The sequence below is a fragment of the Portunus trituberculatus genome, chromosome 31, assembly GCF_017591435.1.
Source record: "Portunus trituberculatus isolate SZX2019 chromosome 31, ASM1759143v1, whole genome shotgun sequence".
Lineage (NCBI taxonomy): Eukaryota > Metazoa > Arthropoda > Malacostraca > Decapoda > Portunidae > Portunus > Portunus trituberculatus.
This window is the reverse complement of record NC_059285.1, coordinates 1,454,122-1,477,895: the sequence shown is the minus strand read 5'-3', so window position 1 is coordinate 1,477,895 and position 23,774 is coordinate 1,454,122. Positions and strand designations below refer to the sequence as shown.

Below are 23,774 nucleotides of genomic sequence, written 5' to 3'. Positions count from 1 at the left end.
TTAGTAGAGAAGAGATGTGAAGTTTCCAGTTTAGATTATGAGTAAAGGACAAACTGAGGATGTTCAGTGTAGAAGAGAACAGTTGAGTCATTGAAGAAGAGAGGATAATTGCCTTGAAGATTGTGTGGAGTTGATAGAAGGAACAATTGAGTTTTTGAGGCACTGAACACTACTAAGTTTTTTCTACTTCAATTAGAAATTTTTGAGATCACAAGCCAGGCATTCTGTGATGTCCCTGTGCAATCTGATTACCATGGAAAGCCCAAATATGAGTAAAGTTGCTATTAAATTTATTGTAAGTATTACAGAATTCTTTTTACTCCTATTCAATTCCTTCAAACAATATATACACAGTTGCAAATCAGCATACATTTGTACAAAAATAATAAGAAAAAAAAATAATATACATGTATAAATAAAATTCCTCATTCAACATTATGATGAGACTGAAGTTGCTAGATGTTTATACCAGACTGAATAATCGGAAATCTGACTACTACTAGCTGGCAGTTTCTATTTTATACTAATAAACAATTTTACAATACAAAAATGTAAGACAGCACAGAAAGGCAACAAACTCTTTGCACCGGCTCTTCATACACATTTGGAAGGAAATATAAAACTTAATAATAACACTACCTAATAAAAATCTTATGTTCACTACAGCAGTTATTGCACACTGCTTGCCTGTACAATTTCACAGCCCAAAAGGTCCAGCTATATTACCTTGGCAGCCATTGGATAGCAAGTAAGCTGGCATCACAATTATCACTTAAGTATAAACATATACAGGTATAAGCAGATACATACATACATACACACATATAAATATACTAATTATATAGAGTAATTTTCAAAGCTCAAACTAGCTAGCTTGAGAATTATATGACCAATCTACATTTACAACAATAAAAAAATATGTATATAAACCTATATAGTATACACATTATCTACAGTGAATTTCATGAAGTCTAATTCAATGAGAACACAAAAGTAATATGCAGTCTAGCTTGGTGCTCCTTCACAAATTTGTACCCACTTTGTCTCCTTGTAGGTCAAGTGACATGAAGTGTGGCATGTTAACTGAATTCCTATTTAGTATTCTTTAAACTTATGATGGATAGATTTGTCCAAAGCGTCCTTGTGCTGATGTCCATAGCTTTAAATTAGCTATTAAAGAAAAACATTGGCAAAAATAAGTTGATTACTTAAGAAGCAAGTCTACAAATTAAACCTCTTAACACTGATTCAGGAAGGTGGGGATAACATACAGTAGTTCCAAAAGCCACATGTTGTAGGACATACTTAAAGGTTTCAAAGACTAAAGAATTCAATAAGCTAGCTAGCTTAGCGAAGTCCATAAAGTCTTGCCATAACACCATCCCTCTCCTCAAGAAATGGCTGTAAACTAGGATGAAACTCAACCTGTACCACTGAGATGGTTCACTCTCAGGAACAAGTAAGGATAGGACAGGGCATACAAAAAGAGTGATAACAAGCAAGTGTGAAAAACTGATACAATTACTGGAGGAGAGTTGGGTGATAAAGATAAGAAGAGTTTGTGGGAGATAATGAGATCCTTTGTGAGGTATAAAGCTAAAGAATACCCAGGATGGCATGAATGGAAAACTGTAAGATAACACCAGATGCAAGAAAAAAAAGTTTGTGCTTGTGATGAAAGAACAAATAAAATGGTTAACTAGAATAAATTCAGAGTTATGCTTCAGGTTTTTGATAGAAGGCTCTCTCACACCTGGTCCAATTACCAGATAAGATGAGTTCACTATGATGAAACAAGATTATATTCTATTGTCAGGCATTGATGCAGAGATCCAGGTATGCTGTGCCACTCTGACATGATAGGATCAATGGGTAAAGCCTATAATTTTTCAGTTCTTAATTCATGTGTGCAAATGTATAGTATCAACATGGGATATCAGCCTAGTATATAAAGAAAATAAATAAATCTCCATGGATATGACAATCTCACTGTTCTCACAAAATCAAATGAATGCTTATACACATCCTTTCACTTCTTTCTTGTAGACCAAAGATCTATACAATTATCTCTTTGTTGCAAATAATTCCTCCCTGCCTTTGTCTGATCCTCTCCTGTCATAAAAGTCAAACATCTAAGGTCACTGAATCTCACAGCACATGACAAATACTCACTAAGGTCCTGAGCCTCAGTGAGTGGTTGTTTCATAGTAATACGCCATTCATCAAGTTTGCAATCTGGAACACCTTCACCCAAGAATGCCCATTGCTCTGCTTCTTATTGAATACAAATGAAATGAATACATGTTATGGAAAATGCAATTCTGTTAGTAATTTATATGATTTCTTCTATTCATTTTTCATTGAACATTAATGGAATTGCTATATATATATTGTTATTACTTTATTTTCTTCATATGTACTTATTAGTTTCTTAAATTATGTAATTAGCATATTCAGATAAATTATGTTTTCAGCAAAGCATTGGGGTACCTTTATTTTTCGCACATAATTTTGATATGCGACTGGCCAATTTCCTTTGATGAGACAGAGGCAGCACACTTATTTGCTTATTGACTAATTTCTTTGTTAGAATCATTTACATACTTTCACTTAACATACCTTCCTTTGAGGTAGGCACTTCACACTGCGTCAACTAAACCAATCAGTCTAGCAGTGAAGTGTTGATCTCACACTGACTCTACACTTACACTCATTTTACTGTACAGAAGAATAAAGGAGCCTTCTGCTAGAGCGCAACTTCACATTATTTGAAGGTGGTGATGCTAAAGATTCTTCAGATATACAATTTTCCTGTTTCTTATTAGGAGAATCTTTTCTGAGGTTAGGACTCTGGTCCAACAGAATCTTATCCGAGGACAAATGTAACAAACTCTGAATGGACGGGTTTGAGTAATTTGTTCGTCTTTTCCTCAAGAAGAGTGGAGACTTGTCCTCTGTGGATTCGGCTTCCTGTTTTTCTTGTTGACCAATGGAATCGGTTTGTTGCATGCGAGGCAATTTCACACGAGGCGAAGCAATAATCTGATGTTTCCGTTTTAGTCTGCGAACAAAAGTCTTTGTAGAAGGAGAGTCACTCCTGTTGTGTACTATCCACTCCTCAGACTTTTCAGAATCCCTCGGAGTGGAAGCATACATGGGTTGATCCACAGAATTATTGCAGTCCTTTCCCTTACTCACGTTACTGTCTATTTGGGCTTTCTTGCCAAGCCTCTGAGGAGAAAGAGTAATTAATTGTTGGTAAACATCTGGTGATAAACTAATGTCTCGGGACATGTGACGAGTGAATCTGTGGGGTGTTAGCAGTGTAAAGGATTCCCTTTTCTTGCTGATCTTTCCTGAAGAGCCAGGAGCAGATGATTTTGAAGAGTCCAAATTGTCATTTAAATCAGAGCAGCTAAGATTTAAATCCAGATCACCACTAGAATTTGGGTCTGAGCTACCTTGGGAAATTTGCGTCTTAGTAACTTGGTACTGATCCCCACTGCGAGTAAGAGTCAACTTCACCCCTTTACTTTTCTTTCTTTGTTTTCCTGGTTGTCTTCTGTTGGCCCTTGCACTACTAGCACTGGGAAGTGAGGTGCTCTGAAGAGAGGGAGAATCAGAGTGTTGGCACAGTTTTGGAGTGAAGTCATTAACTGCAGTAAAATTATGATCCTGCTCAACATAACCTTCTAAAATATCACTTCGCTCCTCTGCATTTTGTACATTTGTTGCTGGTATTGACTCTGTGTCTTTTGCAACAGTATCAACATATCCTGACTTGTTTGATGAGTAAGGCAAGTTCTCAACATTTTTTAGGGGTAGAGTTGTCTCACCAACATTCATCTTTTCAGGAGTTGAGATATCAAATATTCTTTTCTTCAAATTCTGCTGACCCCATCCATGGCTCTCACCATCATCACTGCTAATCTCCTGTATGGAATCAGCAAGTTTGCGACGTGCTTGCACTGCAGCCTGTCTCCTGATCCTTTTTCGAAGTACTCTTCTACGACTTACATTTTCTTGATTGACTGTCTGATTTGGTTCCTCCTCACTATTAGTACTTACACTCCTTTTGCCTTTTTGGCATTTCTTCACAGCTCTCTCATGTGTAGGACGAACCATCTTGGATGATGTATATAAACTTTCTTCATTATATTTGACTCTTGGTGTTCTCCTGATCACTTTTTCTTTGACTAGTGGTTCTGACAGTTGTTCATCTAAATTGCAGGATACAGTTTTAAGATCTGACTTTGAATATGTAGGATAGTCTTCCTCTTCTGCAGATGAACTCCCATCATCTCTGGCATCAAAGGTCAAACTAAGATCATCACTCTGTTTCACAAAACTCATGGACTTGGCATCCTCAGAATTAGCACAAACACAATTGGCTTCAGCCTCATCAACCACAGAATACCTATCTTCAGCCATGGAGAACACATCATCAGTACCTTCAATTGTATTTAATGCAGAAATTATGTTTCTATTCTTTGCTCTATCATATGAAAAGTCTGTGTGGGCAGCATCACCATTTGAGCCAACACTCTCAGCCACAGAGTGGAAAGAGGCCTTACACTCAGCCACAATATGAGAAGAATCACCAAGATATTCCAAGTTCTTTGAGGAATCTTTATCTTCAGGCACATCACAGAACCCAGCATCTTGAGCCACTTCTGCCGTTGTGTGTATTGGGCCAGTGTCCTTATCTACATTCTGGGAAGAGTCAGTACCTTCATCTGTACCCTGGGAAGAGCTAGAGCCCATACTCTGGGAACAGAGTGCATCTTCATCCATGGCCTGGGAAGAGTCAGTATCTTCCTCTGTACCCTGGGAGGAGCCAGAGCCCTTATCCTCACTTTGTGTGGAGCCAGTATCCTCATCCAAACCATGAGAAAACTTTCTATTCTTAGCCATACTCTCAGAAGATCCACTTTCTTCTTCCACACACTGGGAAGAGAAAGTAACATACTCACTTTGTGTGGAGCCAGTATCCTCATCCACATCCTGGGAGGACTTCCAGTTTACAGGTATACTCTCAGGTTCACTTTTTTCATCCACACACTTGGAGGATCCAGTAACATCTTCACTTTGTATGGAGCCAATGTCCTCATCCACACTCTGTGATAAGCTAGTATCTTCATCCATACCCTGTGTTGAAACAGAACCTTTATTCACACCATGTGTTGAAACAGAATCTTCATCCATACTCTGTGTTGAAGCAGAACCTTCATCCATACTCTGAGATGAACCAGTATCATCCACACCCTGTGAGGAAGTAGTCTCCTCCTCCTCATGTTGCAAGGAGCCAGCCTCTTCTTCAGCGTACTGTAATGAGCTACAGTTCTCAGCCATACCCTGTGAGGAGTCAATATCTACAACCACATCAACTGAAATATTAGTGTCCTCCGACACACATGAGGAGTCAGTGTCTGCAACAGCATCATGTGAGGAGCCTGAGTACTGAGTCACATTATGTACTGGTCCATTGACCTCAGACAAATCATGTGCAGAGTCAGGGTAATTGGCTACGTCTTGCACATCTTGACATGACAAAACCTCCTTTGGGCTGCTGACATTACAAAATGCAGAGTTTGTTTCAGAGTCCCTCACCTCACTGGTGATCTGGGCAATCCCACCCCCACTGTCTGCCCTGTGGTAGTACCACTCCCTCTGGGTAGGGAGAAGTACTGGGCTCATGCATCCAAAATCCAGGGTGTCTGTGGTGGAGTGTAAGGCTACTGTAGCCTCTAGGTCTGGAAGTTTGGGTGATGATAAAGGAGCATCATTACCACCATCATCACTGTCACAAATCTCAGAATCATCCAGACTGGTAAGATGCTCCAATAGGTAACTGTCCTCACTTACCTCCAATACTGGTATCTCACACTCTGAAACTTCAACAGTTCCAAATATGAGAGAGTTTACTAGATTTATGTCTTCTATAGACATGTCTGGCAACAAAGATACATCTACTTCAGCTACTCTGGCAGGGGCATCACACTCAGCTATATAATCAGTACCCACAGTCTCAAGTCGCTTTGCTAGTTTTCTATCACCACTAAAGAATGTTCCAGGATTTGCATTTAATTTTAAAGGACTATTTTAGACTTCTTTGGACTCATGGAAGGTTTCTGTGGATTATTCCTTAATCTGAGAGACATCTTGGAGTATTCTGAAAGAGGAGGACTTTGCTGCATTGAGTCCAGAGGTTGTCTGACAGTTTTTGATGGAGACAGCAACTCCAATTCATGTTCACTATGTGACACAAGATTTCCCACTTTCACCACAGGGTTGCTAGTGTGCACCACATCCTCCTGAGGACCACGTTTGTGTGGGGTAGCAGCTGTATCCTCTCTTCTCCAAGAGCCAGCACATTTGCTATTAATTACTGGACTGTGATATGAACTTTTCAAGGGAGTTTTGTTGGGAGTTTTTAGGATACCTTTGGGAGTTCCTATTCTTTTTGGAGTCTGTGGGGCATTGGGACTTAACTTCAATGTGAATTGGACTTTCTTGTTTTGTGGGGTATGAAGAACTTCTGCATATTCTGTGTCATGAAGTTCGGTGACCATGGCGGTTGCAGGAGTTTCAGTAACCTCAAACCCACGCTCTCTGTCTATCAGGGGAAGTGATTTCTTTATGGGTGTTGAAAATCCTGAGAAGTCTGTGCCAGTGCTGCCAGGTGTGTTATACTCTCTTTCTGGTGAAGTGCTGGTGCCCAAACATGCCTTTGATGGTGTGGTCAACATCAGCACACGCCTTACTCTTTTAACAGGTGTGTGTCCAAGATCCATGGAAGTTGCCACCCCATTCTTATTTTGAAGCTCCACTCTAGCACAGACACCACCAGGTGGAGAACCAACAGTGACCTTTGTTGTAACACTATTGTCATCTTTCTTCTCTGAATCATTGCCAGCACCAATATTCAGATTGGAACCCAAAACACTCTTATCTGGAGTTATTGTTTGCTTTGAGGTTTGCTGTGCATTTTTCATCTGGCCTGAAGGAGAGGGGAATGGACTGGCAGACAAAATATTTGAGAAGAGGAAGCCAGCATTTACAGAGAGCTGAGAAGCAGAGTCTGAGAGACGACGATCAGCATGACCCTTGATGTGATCAGCCAGCAACCGAGTTCTGGCTCGCTCCCAGTTACGGGACCGAGCACCTGAAGCGCCAGAGTAGAAAGAGTTTCTACGAGCAGCAGTGAGACTGGCCCGCAGCCTGCGAGGGGTGGTCTTACTCAGCTCACGGCAAGACACTGCGGAAGAAATTATTTCATCAGTTAACCCTTAACTGACATGGTGCTCAAGGAACTACCTGTCTTCATTTTCTGGGTAAAATTCATATACTTCTAAAATACCAGAAGGCTATTTCATTTACATCAATCTATGCCTCCTTTTGATGATGCAATAATGTCTTTCTTAGTACAAAATTTTCATTTAGTTATTAAATAGCAAATAATCATGTAACTGGAACATACTGTGAGACTGCGGGCTGGATGATACTACTGAATTGCCTACTCTCACTCTCTCTCTTTCTCTCTCTCTCAAATATTTCACAATACTATTCATGAAACAGTCCAAGCACATTTGTCATGATGAATGGTACTTGATGAATTCTATGTGGCAGCAATGAAAAACAAAAATTCCCCTCTCCAATGTCTGGTAAGGCAGAGATAAAAGAGAACACTTCTAACCAGGCCAGCCAGCCTTCACCACTCACATTTACCTAATGTATAGAATCAATATTCATTGAATCTCAAATAATAATATATGGTAAAAATACATTCAAAATAAATAAATGGCCTATCAACTGGTGGGGTCTTTCTTCCTGATATGTCTCAGGAGCTGCCAGAGGGTATTACAGACATGTGGTTCAGTCATTTAGAGAGGAAGCCTTTGGGGTTATTTGAAATTAGGGCAGGAAAAATGTTGCTAACATGAATGATCACAGCATTTCAAAATAGGATGGCACACAATTACATGAATGATCACCATCAATTAAGCTAAATTTAACAATGACACCACAGCAAGAGACACTTACTCTTAATGTCCGGGCTTTCTCCAATGCAGGTGGTGCCTGTGCTCTTATGGCAACGGTTGTGGTTGAAAATTGTAGAACCAATCTTGTTCTCTGGTGTCTCTGGGATAATCAACCTGTTTCCTGTGGGGAAGAAAGTTGAAGATAAGTTGGGATTCACATCCAACTTGCTTCATAACACAAGTTACACCTTTATACTCTGCCAAAATCTGAAAAAAATTACACATGGGGAAGTTAACTGATGGAAAGAATAAAAAACAACTTGTGGACTATCATGTGAAAAAGAAAATAATAATAATAATAATAAATAAAAAAAAAAAAAATAATGATGATGGAATCTTACAAACCTGGAAACATGCCTCTTTCGTAATCACATAATACTTCTCCTATCAAAGGAACACATGCAGATGACATACTGTGAATATCTCCAATGTGTATAAATGACACTTAACCCATAAATTTGGAGCCAAAGCTCAGGCTGTAGGAATTTCAATAATTTTTCTTAAAAGTTTGTGTGCTTGTACAGACAAATATGCCTCAGTGGTGTATAGTGAGATGTCTACTGGCCAATTTCTGCCTGGCAGGCATCACATAACCCATAAACTGTGATACATCACACGATGAACAAAGTGTAACTGTGACTTACATCATATGATGGAAAGGCTATTTTTAAACCTGGCAGCCTATACTTCACTCTATTATGTTTGAAATCTTGTATGGCAACTCAGGGGAGTCTATGCTCTCTCCTGTATTACAAATAAGAACTTGTGCATTGGTGGCACAGTAAAAGAAACTTTTACTTTACATTAGGGTACTTAGAAATAGTGTAGCATACTGTACAGATAAAAATGCTTTCATGAACTTAAATTATAAGTATCTCCTATTATTTACCATATTGTGTGCTTGTACAGACAAATATGCCTCAGTGGTGTGTAGTGAGATTAGACAACTTCCTCCCCCATCACAACAACTATCTGTCAAGCAGCTGCCACACCACCACAAAAATTATCTACCAGCCAGCTGAAACACTCACTCACTGCATACTATCTGCTACAGTATAAGTCAGAAACTTTGGAAGGCATGAATAATAGAGGTACAAGTGAATAATCCAGCTCTTGGTACTCGTATTGTATGGGCGTGCAAATGGCGTGAGGAGAGAGAGAGAGAGAGAGAGAGAGAGAGAGAGAGAGAGAGAGAGAGAGAGAGAGAGAGAGAGAGAGAGAGAGAGAGAGAGAGAGAGAGAGAGAGAGAGAGAGAGAGAGAGAGAGAGAGAGAGAGAGAGAGAGAGAGAGAGAGAGAGAGAGAGAGAGAGAGAGACCAATGTTTTAGTGAGGAGGCCATGGGTGGGGAGAAAAAAAAAATAAATAAAATAAAAATATAAATAATAATAATATATAATATATATATATATATATATATATATATATATATATATATATATATATATATATATATATATATATATATATATATATATATATATATATATATATATATATATATATATATATATATATATATATATATATATATATATATATATATATATATATATATATATATATATATATATATATATATATATATATATATATATATATATATATATATATATATATATATATATATATATATATATATATATATATATATATATATATATATATATATATATATATATATATATATATATATATATATATATATATATATATATATATATATATATATATATACATATATATATAATATATATATCATTAAGGGCACTGGCCAAGGGAAATCAAAGTTGGAAAAAAAAAATGCTGGTTGCCAGGCCCTGTTAAGAGGAATAGTATAAAGAGAAAAACCAAAAAAATCTAAAAGGAGGGTCCAGTTAACGTAAGAGGTGTCTTGACACTCCTCTTTTGAAAGAGTTTAAGTCATAGGCAGGTGGAAATACAGACACAGGTAGAGAGTTCCAGAGTTTACCAGTGTAGGGAATGAAGGAGTGAAGATACTGGTTAACTCTTGCATTAGGAAGATGGACAGAATAGGGATGAGAAGAAGTAGAGAGTCTTGTGCAGCGAGGCCGCAGGAGGGGGGAAGGCATGCAGTTAGCAAGTTCAGAAGAGCAGACAGCATGAAAACAGCGGTAGAAGACAGATAAAGATGCAACATTGCGGCGGTGACTTAAAGAATCAAGACAGTCAGTTAGAGGAGAAGAGTTGATAAGACGAAAAGCTTTAGATTCCACCTTGTTTAGTAAAGCTGTGTGTGGATCCCCCCCAGACATGAGAGCCATACTCCATACACGGGCGGATAAGGCCCTTGTACAGAGCAAGCAGCTGGGAGGGAGAGAAAAATGGACGAAGACGCCATAGGACACCTAACTTCTTGGAAGCTGATTTAGCAAGAGTAGAGATGTGAAATTTCCAGTTTAGATTTTTAGTGAAGGATAGACCGAGTGTGTTTAATGTAGAGGAGAGGGAAGTTGAGTGTTATTGAAGAAGAGAGGATAGTTGTCTGGAAGGTTATGTCGAGTAGATAGTTGTAGAAATTGAGTTTTGAGGCATTGAACAAAACCAGGTTTTCTCTGCCCCAATCAGAAACAAGTGAAAGATCAGAAGTTAGGCGTCCTATAGCATCTCGCCTTGAGTCATTTAATTGTTGTTGGGTTGGGCGTCTGTTGAACGCTGTTGAATAATGCAGGGTGGTATCATCAGCATAGGAGTGGATAGGGCATTGAGTCAGATTTAGGAGATCATTGATGAATAATAGAAAGAGAGTGGGTGATAGGACAGAACCCTGTGGAACACCACTGTTGATAGTTTTAGGGAAGAACAGTGACCGTCTACTACAGCAGCAATAGAACGATCGGAAAGGAAACTGGAGATGAAGGTACAGAGAGAAGGATAGAATCCGTAGGAGGGTAGTTTAGAAATTAAAGATTTGTGCCAGACTCTATCGAAGGCTTTCGATATGTCAAGGCCGACAGCAAAGGTTTCACCGAAGTCCCTAAAAGAGGATGACCAAGATTCAGTTAGGAAAGTAAGAAGATCACCAGTAGATCTGCCTTTACGGAAACCATACTGGCAATCAGAGAGAAGGTTGTGAGCTGATAGATGCCTCATTATCTTCCTATTAAGGATAGACTCAAAGGCTTTAGAAAGGCAGGAAATCAAAGCTATAGGGCGGTAGTTAGAAGGATTGGAGTGGTCACCTTTTTTAGGGACAGGTTGAATGTGAGCAAACTTCCAGCAAGAAGGATAAATAGAAGTAGAGAGACACAGATGAAAGAGTTTGACCAGGCAGTGAGCGAGTTCGGAAGCACAGTTTTTGAGAACAACAGGAGGGACTCCATCCGGACCGTAAGCCTTCCGAGAATCAAGGCCAGAGAGGGCCAGGAAAACGTCTTTATAAAGAATTTTAATTTTAGGGATGAAGTAGTCACTCCTCACTATACTATATTAAAATGCATTGGGATTCAAGATGGCTGCATTAGTGTACAATCTATGTATGAATGCAAAATGGGTGCATAAAGATGAGCAAAAATTAAGGAGCTGCAATGTATTTTGTGGGAGAGGGAGAGAGTGGAGGAGACATATGATAATTTACATAATGAACTAATATTTGGTTTTCTTGTACCTTTCCATACAATCTTTCATTTTATAATGGTAAAAAAAATCTTGAGAACTGATACCAATAATTGTGCAACACAGGTATGATGTCCAGAACCCTATTGCACAGTTTACAGATTACAGATTAATTCAAAATCTTTTGAAAGATAGCCTATCAAAAAAGTTGACATTAGGAATGGCCATCTTTCAAAGAGGCAGGTAAACTGAAAGCAAAATTACAGTAGGAAGGAAAAGCAGCAATCAGCAGGAAGATATGGAAACACTTATGTAAAGAGATTATGAAAGGAAGAAATATAATTATGAGTGATATGAATGTAAAAGTGAGTGATGAAGATACTGATACAACTTCAGGTAAACTAGGAGACCTTGGATGAAAGTAAAGTGGGGAGTGGATGGTGGACATCTATGTTCAGCAACATTTGACATGATCAATAAGTAAGGTTGGGATACCTTGGGCACTTCAATCATGGCTATTCTCTGCAGGTTTCATTGAGAATGAAAAGCATAAACAGGAAAAATTGCCTTGATACTGAATAATTTATCAAAACAGAGCTAAAAGATAAACTGGTCAAGGCTTGCTGCTTTGAACTTTGCTGTAAATGAAAAGAAAATATAGTTTAAAGCAAGCCAACAGGATGGTAATTACCTGCTTTAAAACAAGGAGTGGTAGATCTAAAGGTGGACTTCTTAACAGGGGTGATGTGAGGAGGCTGCCGCATCTTTGAAACCAACACTGAGGTCTTCTTAGGAGTGTTCTGTCCGGGCTGGGTGTTACTTTTCTGGAGGTGGGTCTTAGCAAAGGACTGAGAAGTCTCTCCAAGCTCAAAGAGATTCCTGCACACATTCTTTACTGGAGCACCACTATAGTCTGAAAACAAAAACATTATGTTTAGTGATGCAATCCTTTCCCAACTACTGTGTACATCTATATTACAGTGTATCTATATAATGTACTAGGCTGACCCACTTCAAGAGGCTAACTGAAGCAAGGCATCACACCTTGTCTCTCTATAGGAATAACACAGAGGAGGGTTATCAGTCCTTTCACTCCATCCCTTTCAGTCAGCTTTTCCATTGCACAGGGAAGAGTAGCAATATTCTCCCAATCCAGTCAAACATTGTCTGGCCAGGCTGTGCCCTCTCTTCCCACCAATAACAACAGGTAGAAATGCTTACCCCTTAACGCACAGGTGGTGCATTGAAGAGCCTGTCCTTCCACATGGGTATATTCACACAGGAACATACCTAACTTCAACCTCTTGTATCTTCTCTCCTACTGCACTCACATGACTGAGCAAAGTATCACTTAAAGTATATACCCTTAGCTGTCCTTTGATGTTAATTTGCAAACTGTATGGCCATTGGTAGAACAAGGATGGAATATTGAAGTAGGAACTTACAGACAGATGTCCACCACTGTTGGACTTCTCTTCTATTATTCAACAATAAAAAGCATCACTTTTATTCCAAAAAACTCCACTTCAGTTTTAGTTTTAAAGCTGGTAGTTAGCATTACTTGCTAAACTTAGCAATGAGCTAATGAGCTTGAATCTGGGATTCAAGAAGATTGCCTGATTACTGATTAAAAGAGGTCCAGGAAAGAACAACGTTGCCACATCTCAGGTAAATATGCATGAATCACTTTGATATTATTTTGTAAAGTATTGACAACAAGTACGACAATTTCAGACATTCAGCCCCATTCCAGTCCTCATCCCTGCCAGCCCCCAGGAGCTCCTTCAAAAAATTATGAGTGTTATTCTGGCATTATTATTCATTACAATATGAACTGTTTCTATGTTGTTAGATTTTTCAATTTAGTGTTTTTTTATTTTAGATTTTTCCTTTTTTTTTTTTTTTCAAGAAAATATTAATACAAAAAGATAGCTCACATGTATGAAAAACAGGTATCGAATGGGAAAACATTCCTAAACCTTCGAGTTTTTGTTTTAATGAAAGTTAAAACTGGTTTCAAAATAACTTATTGAGAATCATTCCTTAAGATATGGGTCGATGAAGTTTATCAATCAACCTCAAACCTGTTATAATACACTAGGAAGTTTTCCAGCTATACTATGTGTTTCTTAAGATTATTTCCAATCTGGTGGTACAATAAGATATATTTCTAAGCACATCAGGCTCCTGGTCCTCCTTATAAGCAAAGTATTACCTGGTCTAGTGAAGGCATCAGAATTGTTCACACTCCTAAATGTTGCTAAGTTTGATGCTTACAGATAGACCACAGGCCATGCCCACATCTTGCTGTGAAAACCATGGCTGACACCAGGCAAAAAGCAGGATAAAGTGGGTAAATAGTGTGCAGAGTAGTGCTCGGCAAGTGAAAGGTGGGTCACAAGAGATGCAGCATCCATCCCTTTCAGAGCTACACAGACACTGATTGTTCTGAGAAGAGCTGAGGGCCTGGCAGCATCCCACACACACACACACACACACACACACACACACACACACACACACACACACACACACACACACACACACACACACACACACTTTCAGTGTTACCATATCAAGTTTATAAAAAAATATAAAGATCTTGCCTTTTTCTTCAGTTTTTTTTTTTTTAGGGAAAAAAAATTTCACAGATGTAAACAAATACATGTGGTTGAGTACAGAAACTTTAAATGGACACTATGTATTATGCATTTCACCATAGATCTTTGTAAAATGATAACCAATGTGTATGCCTATCACACACACATGTATATATTTTTTTTCTATTTTCTATTTGTCATATTTTTTCAGTCTCCCAATGGGAAGTTCCACTTAACGGCAGGAACAAATGTAGACACCAGCAGAGTCCATAGAGGTGGCCAGTCATGACAATATGGCTAGGTACAGAAGAATTGATATCCAATTCTTAAGTTTATTATTATTTGTGGGCTACACCACTGATTTTCAAAATTATAGAATATCAAGGGAAGATTATGAATGCTGAGTAAAAGTTACATTGTATATCCTCACCTGCAGCAGCTCCAGAAGCACCAGAGGAGATAGGCTGTCCACCTGAGGATCTGACCTGCTCACTAAGAGTGCGGCTAATGGCTCTTGTAACCTTAGGCACCACAATGCTGCGCTTGTTGGCCTCCTGCAGAGACGGGTGTGGCCGAAGGCGTTGTCGCCTGCCCTCCCTGGAGCGGCTAGAGCCAGGGTTTTCCCCTGAGCCAGTTGGGCTCTCACTATATTGGGTCGAGCTTCCCTGTGTGATGAACACAAATTTATGCCATATATCACATATAAATGGATTCACTTTTTTCTTTATATACAAGACAGAAAATCCTGGTTCCTGCAGTAAAATGTGAAAGTATGAGAGTTTGGCCAAAAATTCAAACCATATGAATTATGTACTGTAGCAGCTACACCACCATTCATTCTTTTCATGACACCTATATTAATTAATTTCTGAAAAGTAGAATGAATAATAAAATATATTAGTTCTGCTTAATTTCACCCTCATATATATATATATATATATATATATATATATATATATATATATATATATATATATATATATATATATATATATCAACCAATGAATAAAAAAAACAATATAATCTGATTTAACAGATATCTGCCTGGTACTGACAGGCAACACAGTGGTGTCTTCTACCTGTGATTTGACAGATGGAGGAAGCCAGTTGCTTTGAATGGACTGCAGGTCACCTGCTATATCTCGCAATGGAGGAGGCAGTGGCTGGTTGAGTTCCTCATACACTTCAAGTAGCACCTCCCCCAGTGTCTCCAGGTAGCTGGGAGCAAGAAAACAGTAAATGCCTCACACTACTGGCAAGCGAATCATTCTCACTTGTCAGTGAAGGCCTTGAATTGATGCACAAACATTGGTGGGGTACACCAATGCTTACTTATGAACATGTATGCATTGATAGAGTGAATGATTAATATGGTAAACTTACTTTTCCAAAACAGTTTCCTGAAGAAATTTTGCCATGATGGAAGGATCATGATGGAGGGATATGGCTCTCAGCAGCTTAATCACTTCTTCCACGTGATGCTCCTTCCTTCTATTTACTTCCTCTTCTTCTTCCTTCTCTTCTTGCCCTTCACTTTGCTTGCTGCATGCTGAGTATCCTGTCATCACAAACACTTCATGGTGACACAGAAATGTGCAACACAAACCATTTTTATTCTAAATGTAAAGTACAGCACAGCCAGGAAGAATTCAAATGTGTAATTGAAATGCAGCAATGCTAGTACTCATAAGTTTTTTTTTATAAGCTGGAATCTTTTACAAACTGCAAATTTTCTTACAAACATATCACCAGGTTCAGTAGAGCATATTTTACACTGAAGTAATGAAACACTGCTATAACATGAATCTTGTCTGTATGGTACTTAAATCAAGTGTAAGCAAAAAGCTACATAATCTTTCACATACTGATATTTGAGAAAATGCAGAAGCAGCAACAAATGTAAAGAAAAACCACAAACAAATGGACAAGTAACAATTGAAGAAATCATGCACATTCACAGGTTCCACTACTTAACATTCTTAACCCCTTCAGTACAATGCTGCATTACCATATTTATTCTTTTTACTATTTGGTGATTTTACACAGCTTTAGAAATTTATGTGAGGGATTAAAATAGTGAAGACCCAGGCCATCAATCTTCTGACCTCCAGACCCTTCCTTTTGTCAACAAAATGGTCTAATCGTACACAAATCTCAAGGTAAAAATGTTTCCCACTAGTGAAGGGGTTAACATTCACCATGCCATCTTGACAGTCTTCAGTCTGACTATAACAGGAAGCACTAATATTTTGGTTACACCTACAATAACAAACAAAGACCATTCCATGCATACCTTCTCAGCTGAATGATACGGGTCTCGTGGACCACAACTTCTCAATACCTTTTCTCCATCCCTATTCTCTCAATCTTCCACTTGAGTGACCTTTTGGTCACTTTTTTGTTACCTTTTCTTTTCAAGGAACTAAATCACTTGACCACATTCCTTATCATTCTTGCCCATCAAACTAATTAGAGCGTGAGCGTGCGTGCACACACACGGGGAAGAAGTATATGAAGATGCTGGAGATATAGCTGAAATTTTGAACGACAACTTTTGCAAAGTGTTTACAAAGGAGGAGCATTTTATGGGATGAAGGCCTACGGAAATAAAGCAAATGCAGGACATCATGGTTACTAAGGAAGATGTAAGGAAAATTATAAGCAATCTGGATATTAATAAATCAATGGGGCCTGATGGTATATCTGGGAGGTTGCTAAATGAATGTAAGGATCAATTGTTGAACCCCGTATTTGATATTGTGGAAACCTCCATACGAACAGGATTAGTCCCGAAAGAGTGGAAAAGAGCTGACATTGTGCCTATATATAAGAATGGTAGTAGAATGGAACCGCTAAATTATAGACCAGTATCGTTGACTAGTATATTGTGCAAGGTATGTGAAGAAGTAATTAAAGCTAAGTGGAGTGAGTATCTAGAAAGTGAAAACATTCTGAGTGAAAGGCAGTTTGGTTTCAGAAAAGGAAGATCGTGTGTATCCAATTTATTATGTTTTTATTCAAGAGTGACTGACATACTACAACATAGAGAGGGATGGGTGGATGCTATCTACCTGGACTTGAGAAAGGCCTTTGATAAAGTACCACACAATAGACTGATGTGGAAACTAAAGATGATTGGAGGAGTAAATGATAAACTAGCAAAATGGATGGAAAATTACTTAATGGGAAGAGAAATGAGAACAGTGGTGAGAGGAAGGAAGTCCGAGTGGAAGAAGGTAACCAGTGGAGTTCCACAAGGGTCAGTGCTGGTCCCATCATGTTTTTGATTTATGTTAATGATATGCCAGTAGGAATTGACAGTTACATGAACATGTTTGCGGACGATACTAAAATTATGAGGAGAGTAAAGAATGTGGAAGATTGTAACAAGTTACAGGAAGATCTTGATAAAATATATGAGTGGAGTAAGGAGTGGCAGATGGAATTTAATATAGACAAGACCCATGTTATGAAAATGGGAAGAAGTAGATACAGACCAAACAGGGATTACAGGCTGGGTGATGAGAAAATTAAAGAGACCAATGAGGAGAAAGACTTAGGAGTAACCGTGCAAAACACTTTGTCACCGGAGAAACACATTAACAAGATTTTTGGAAAACATACAACATGCTTCAAAATATTGGCCTTGCATTCCACTACCTAGATGAAGGAATGATGAAGAAGATATTATGTACCTTAATAAGACCCCAGTTAGAATATGCAGCATGTGTCTGGTCACCGCATATGAAGAAAAATGTGAAGAAGGTGGAAAGGGTACAGAGGCTGGCAACAAGGATGGTACCAGGACTCAGGAGTTAGACTATGAGGAAAGACTGAGGAAGCTGGGGCTGACCACATTAGAAGAGAGAAGAACAAGAGGAGACATGATAATTATGTATAAATTGGTGTACAAGATTGACATACTGGATAGAGAGTTGATAAAGGTGATCACAAGTAATCATCTCCGAGGACATGGAAAAAAGCTAATAAAGGACATCAGTCTAAATGACGTGAGAAAATACAGTTTCCCGCATCGTAGCATTGATAAGTGGAATAAACTGATGTTGTTGATGCGTTGTGTGTCAATCAGATGAAAGAGAGATATGACAGGAATGGACAAGGAGACAGGTCACAGAGAGCTTAGCTCAGGCCCTGTAATACACAAATAGGTAAATACACACACACACACACACACACACACACACACACACACACACACACACACACACACACACACACACACACACACTATTGAGGAACATAAGTGGCGTTCGTATATTTAGATGAAGAAATGATGAAGAAAATAATTACTGCAATGATAAGACCAAGGCTTGAATATGCAACAATACAGTGGGCTCCGAACTTAAAGAAACACATAAGGAAACTAGAGAAAGTACAGAGGGCTGCAACAAAAATGGTGCCTGACTTAAGAGATTTGACTTATGAAGACAGACTGAACAGAATGCAACTTCCGACCCTGGAAAACAGAAGAGAAAGGGGAGACCTGATAGCAATATACAGAGTGATGATTGGCATGGAAAAAATGGATAGGGAAGATCTGTGTATGTGGAATGAAAGAATGTCGAGAGGGCATGGGAAAAACTAAAATGGCCACTTATAGGAGAGATGTGAAAAAATATAGCTTCCCTCATAGAAGGGTGGAAGCATGGAATAGTTTAGACGTGGAAGTGGTCAACGCAAGGAATATTCATGATTTTAAGAAAAAGCTGGACATTAGTAGATATGGAGACGGGACAGTACGAGCATAGCTCTTTTCCCATATGTTACAATTAGGTAAATACAATTAGGTAAATACACACTCATGCACAGGACACTCACCTAGCACCCACAATAGTTCCAGATGTAGCAGAGTCTGCAATTTGTACTGATGAATGTGTGTCTCTTGCTGTGGACGATGGAGAATCTCGGCAGCTGACTGCAGCACACCATACCCCAATACTCTGTCCAACCCTTCCTGATGAAAGGAAGACCAAAATAGCAATAAATAATCTGTGCTTAATCTTGATCACTTTATATATATATATATATATATATATATATATATATATATATATATATATATATATATATATATATATATATATCAGTATAAAAGAGAAATCAGGATCTCTCACTTCATACACTGCTATATTGATTTATGACATTTGAAGCTTGATAAAAACTCAAAGGTCATCTAATATTCCCTAGGGATACACAAACCTACAAACCAGTAATGAATAGTATTCACATACTGCGCCATGAAAACCACTCCACTGACCACAGACCACAGACTGAAGACCACTTTCATTTTACATATTTCTTCCAGTACACTATAGCTACTCCTAATAGGAGTAGATACATTAATCAAATGGCCTAAATAGGTGAATCCAGCCACTGCAAGCTTCAATATCTTTGCAGACATACTGGATAGTCTCCTTGTACATCACAAAGCTATAAACGAAATGTAAGAGATACAGACCTGCATAGTTGTTGCAGCAGGAGTGGCAGTGACAGTGTTCTTGACATGAACCAGTGCCAGGTTGATAATGGTCTGGGCAGTGGTGAAGATGTCTGCCTCCATCCCGGCTGTCTCCCGTAGATCCATCAGAGACTGGACCAGCTCTCTTTCATCCTGTGTTGAGGGAATCATAAACAATAGCTGTTCAGATACAAACATGAACTCACTGTTACTCAACTATGCAACTCAAGGAAAGGAAATTTATGAAGCATTCATGAAAAAGTTGAAAGCTGCAAGGGACCAGCTAGTACTAGGACAAAAAGAAAACACAATGCATTTATTAAATTCAAAACTGCATAGCAGCAAAATATACTGTATGTTTTTATCCCTGAAATTAACCAGTGCTACAACCTGAAGACAAGAGGACTTTTTTTTTCTTAATTCTATTGTTACATAAATAAAACTGAATTTTCTTATATTTCAATATACATAAGACACACTTTCTAATTCATGTACATACATGAAATTCTTACCAGCTTTTTCATCTTGTTCAAGATAAGGGACAAAATGAGGCCAAAAGAAAACTAGTACCCAATCAACATTAAACTGAACTAAGACTAACCTGTGGATCAGAAACAGTGTTTAGGACCTGTGTCTCCAGCGCCTGACTCTTGAGGGCACGTTCACAGGCCTGGGCTGCTCTCCTCTCTGTTGCCTGGACTCGCTCCTCTTCCTCTGCAAGTTGCTCCTGAAAAACACAACCAAAAACGTATCAGACAGAAACATGTGTGTAAGCATGGCAACAATGGTGACATCAAACCCTTCTCAACTTTGGTATGTCATTCGTCCCTACAAGCTGGCTAAGCATTTTCTAATTTTCTCTTCATGTCTTTATTGTCTTTCCAGAACTACATCTAGAGAAAGAAACTTATTGCTCCAAGCACATGAACTTTTCTTTCATAAAGGACAAATAAACAAATGGTGATTATGATGATAACTCATACATAATAATGAAGCAATATTATAAAACACTCATCTCCTAAGCTCCCCATCAATCTCAAACTCAGTAATCTTCAGTACCATGTAAGCGTCATTTCTTGACCAAGAGTTTGAAAGATGAAAACTGAGACAACAGACAATAAAGTAGAAACAATGTTGCTGCAAGACTCACCTTCACTCTCTGTTGTGCAGTGACTATATGGCTCTTCTTGAGTAGTTGCTGAGCCCGAGTCATGGTGGGTTTAGCTAAAGTAGCTTGGGATGATTGAGACTCTCCTGGGGGCTGAGTGATGTCCACAAGGTCAAGTGGGCCTGTCTCCCCTGTGGCCAGTGGCTGGGGTATCTGAGGTCGATATCTCTTCTGAAGCCTCTCCAACATTGCTCTCCGATGTGGTGCCAATCTGCAAAGCACCAACATTCCTAGTCTTCTCTGAAAACTCTGCATCACCCTACAGCTATAGGAAAACTATTAATGCAAGTTAATTATAATATACATCAAACAAAATTATCACAGAATTGCCGAACATGAACACTAAGAAACATTTTATGAAAAGATGCAACAAATGATACCAAAAAAAAAAAAAAAAAAAAAAAAAGGGCATTGCTTTAGGGTTTAGTTTTTTATTGGTAAAATTTGTGCTATATATACAAAAGAATATTGCATACATCAGAATTGATCATTGCTTGGTTGAACTTGTGATGAATTTGCAAAATATATCACAGTTTATATAAAGATTATTGTGAACACATAAATCCATAGCAAATGAGCCTCACACATTCTACATACAAACTGAAGCTACTGGCAAAGTACTGATGGCATGAAAATATTATCTGGTCTGTAAGTCACACATTTTATGCTGCAAAAACAAATGCTTTAATTTCCTGCTTTTCATTTCAATAATTCTGGCTTACAGTAACAACACCCACTTGTTCCTGGCACGCAGGGTAGGGAGAGCTGGATAGGAAATTGGTCTGAACCAGCTCTGGACCATGCTGGCTGAGAACCACCGCTTACTGGAGGTTGATTCTTGCTCAGTGTGTGGAGCAGCATTCTGAAGGACAAGATACATAAGAACATCAACCCAAGTCATCCTTACTGTACAGCTGAGCAAAGATCACATTACTCAGTCAAGCATAGATAGCATGGTATGTGCTGTATGGCAGTGCATTGTTTGTAAAGACTGACTGCATTGTCATAAAGCATCAAACTTGCTAACATCACAGCTCTGCAACCTACCTTAAGACATTTTCTTACAGCTGCTGACACAAACTGAAGAGTGCTGGGAGGGCAGTCAGGCATATCAGGTGCCAGGGCTGCCAAGCCTGATGTAGACACAAGAGCCAGACACCCTGCCCCCTCTCCCCAAGGACTAAGCAATGCCAGGCTGCCACCACTAAGCCGTAGCATCTGCAATTATGCATCCAAAGATCTCTATGGCTGCACCATAATTCTTTGTGTTTAATATCTACCTTTTATGCATTTTTAGAAATGTTTTCTTTGAAAACTAGAAAGCAACATGGGTGAAATACTGACCAGAGAAAGCTGGTGTGTGGCAAGGACTGTTACAATGGCACCAAAGGTCTCACTAGCAGCCACACACATGTACAAGCTGGCTGTCTCCTGGGCTAGTGCCAACAGAGCCACCTGGTTAGTCTGTACAACTCCCACCACTGCCGCAGTACCCCATGCTCGTGAACAGCTGAAAAAGTGAGTGAGTTTCGTCATCATGTACCGTACAAGTTCACAACATGATTAAGGTCTTTACAATCCTTCATCACATATATTTATCAGATCCCTATCTAATTTGCAACACTCCAAGCAAAGCTTCTTATCACCTCTTTCTTCTCAGTTCTCTATTTGGCCTGCCTTCTATCACCATCCTTACAATGCCATTCTGTCTGTCATTCATTACCCATGTTCAGCAATCGTCTTGTCCACTTCGCAAAGCTTCATCAGAATTACTTTTGAATTCATTTCAGGAATGAAAGAGTTATCCAAGGTTCTCCAAGCTTGACAGGCTTTACAATGATGCAATATAAGGCTGACACAGAAAACACAGATTTAATTCCCATGAAACAATACTCTCTTTCTTTCTCCCCCACAGAAGATCATTAGATTATCAAGAATACTCAATGCTACTGGTCAGTCTGCAATGACACCACCTTCATGAACAAGACCATTGAAGTATTACTTCATGACTTCAGGTAACAGGCAGCCTCAAGTAGTTTGTATAAAATCCTACTATCATTTGCAGTTTGCCTTTATATAACTCTAAATGTAAGTACTTAAGACACATAACGTATTCATATTAATATTCTTAGTATGTAATACTATTAATACTGAAAGGCATTTTTACCAGCAACAGTTACACCTCACCTGCCATACACAGCCAGCACCTGAAGCTGGATGCTCAGGTGTGATATTCCAGCAGTATCTTCCCACACCAGGGTTGGGCCGGGCTGAGGTTTTCTGGGTCTGCTGTTCCGGGCACTCCGCCATGGCAGCTGCACTTGTTGGCTGGACACTGCAATCCCATTCTGACCACACTCTGGAATGCTAGCCGACAAGGCCTGTGTCTTGGCCACTTGCTTGGGCTGTGTCTGGATAAAATTTGTTATGCTATGCAGGCTGCCACCCAGCTTAGCAAGTTCTGTGTTGAGTTTGGAGGGCAGCGGGCAACTGGCATCCTCCCACAGGTCTAAAAGGCTAAGTGATATTTTCTTATCCTCCTGGAAGGCTTTGACCATCGCGGCGTCAAGCACGTTGGCCAAAAAGTCTTCAGGTGATCCTTCGCAGGATGCCTCAGAGTCCCTTGGCACATTGGCCACCACCACCACAGCATTGTACGTCCCACCGCTGGCAGGAGGCACAACTGGCCCCACATTGCCATTTTTCCTTCTGTTTGTCTTAACAGGTGAGCTGATGTCAGGACCGTCCCAGTTGTAGTCCAACAGCACCTCCTGCAGAGCCTTCTTCAAGACAAAGCTGTGTGGCTGTCGACACCCAGATTGTTCACATTCCTCTTGTTGGTTGTCGAAAACCTTGCAATATTTATCAGTAAGTTCGGCTTCAAATTCACCAAAAGCCTTCTTTCCAAAGTC

At 39.1% G+C, this 23,774-nt stretch overlaps 1 protein-coding gene across 1 annotated transcript in view; it reads right to left on the bottom strand.

Moving 5' to 3' along the window:
* Nucleotides 1-273: 273 nt before the first annotated feature.
* LOC123511515 (treslin-like) overlaps nucleotides 274-23,774 on the bottom strand; it is a 24,983-nt gene continuing 1,482 nt past the window's right edge. The window contains 15 exon segments of the mRNA XM_045267485.1: nucleotides 274-6,082; nucleotides 6,085-7,258; nucleotides 8,044-8,163; nucleotides 12,307-12,528; nucleotides 14,646-14,880; nucleotides 15,295-15,433; nucleotides 15,599-15,773; nucleotides 19,055-19,190; nucleotides 19,695-19,847; nucleotides 20,296-20,421; nucleotides 20,845-21,073; nucleotides 21,600-21,724; nucleotides 21,910-22,080; nucleotides 22,207-22,372; nucleotides 23,050-23,774. The exon segment at nucleotides 23,050-23,774 is cut by the window's right edge and continues 1,482 nt beyond it. Coding sequence (XP_045123420.1) covers nucleotides 2,716-6,082; nucleotides 6,085-7,258; nucleotides 8,044-8,163; nucleotides 12,307-12,528; nucleotides 14,646-14,880; nucleotides 15,295-15,433; nucleotides 15,599-15,773; nucleotides 19,055-19,190; nucleotides 19,695-19,847; nucleotides 20,296-20,421; nucleotides 20,845-21,073; nucleotides 21,600-21,724; nucleotides 21,910-22,080; nucleotides 22,207-22,372; nucleotides 23,050-23,774 — 7,263 coding nt within the window. The 3' untranslated portion in view covers nucleotides 274-2,715.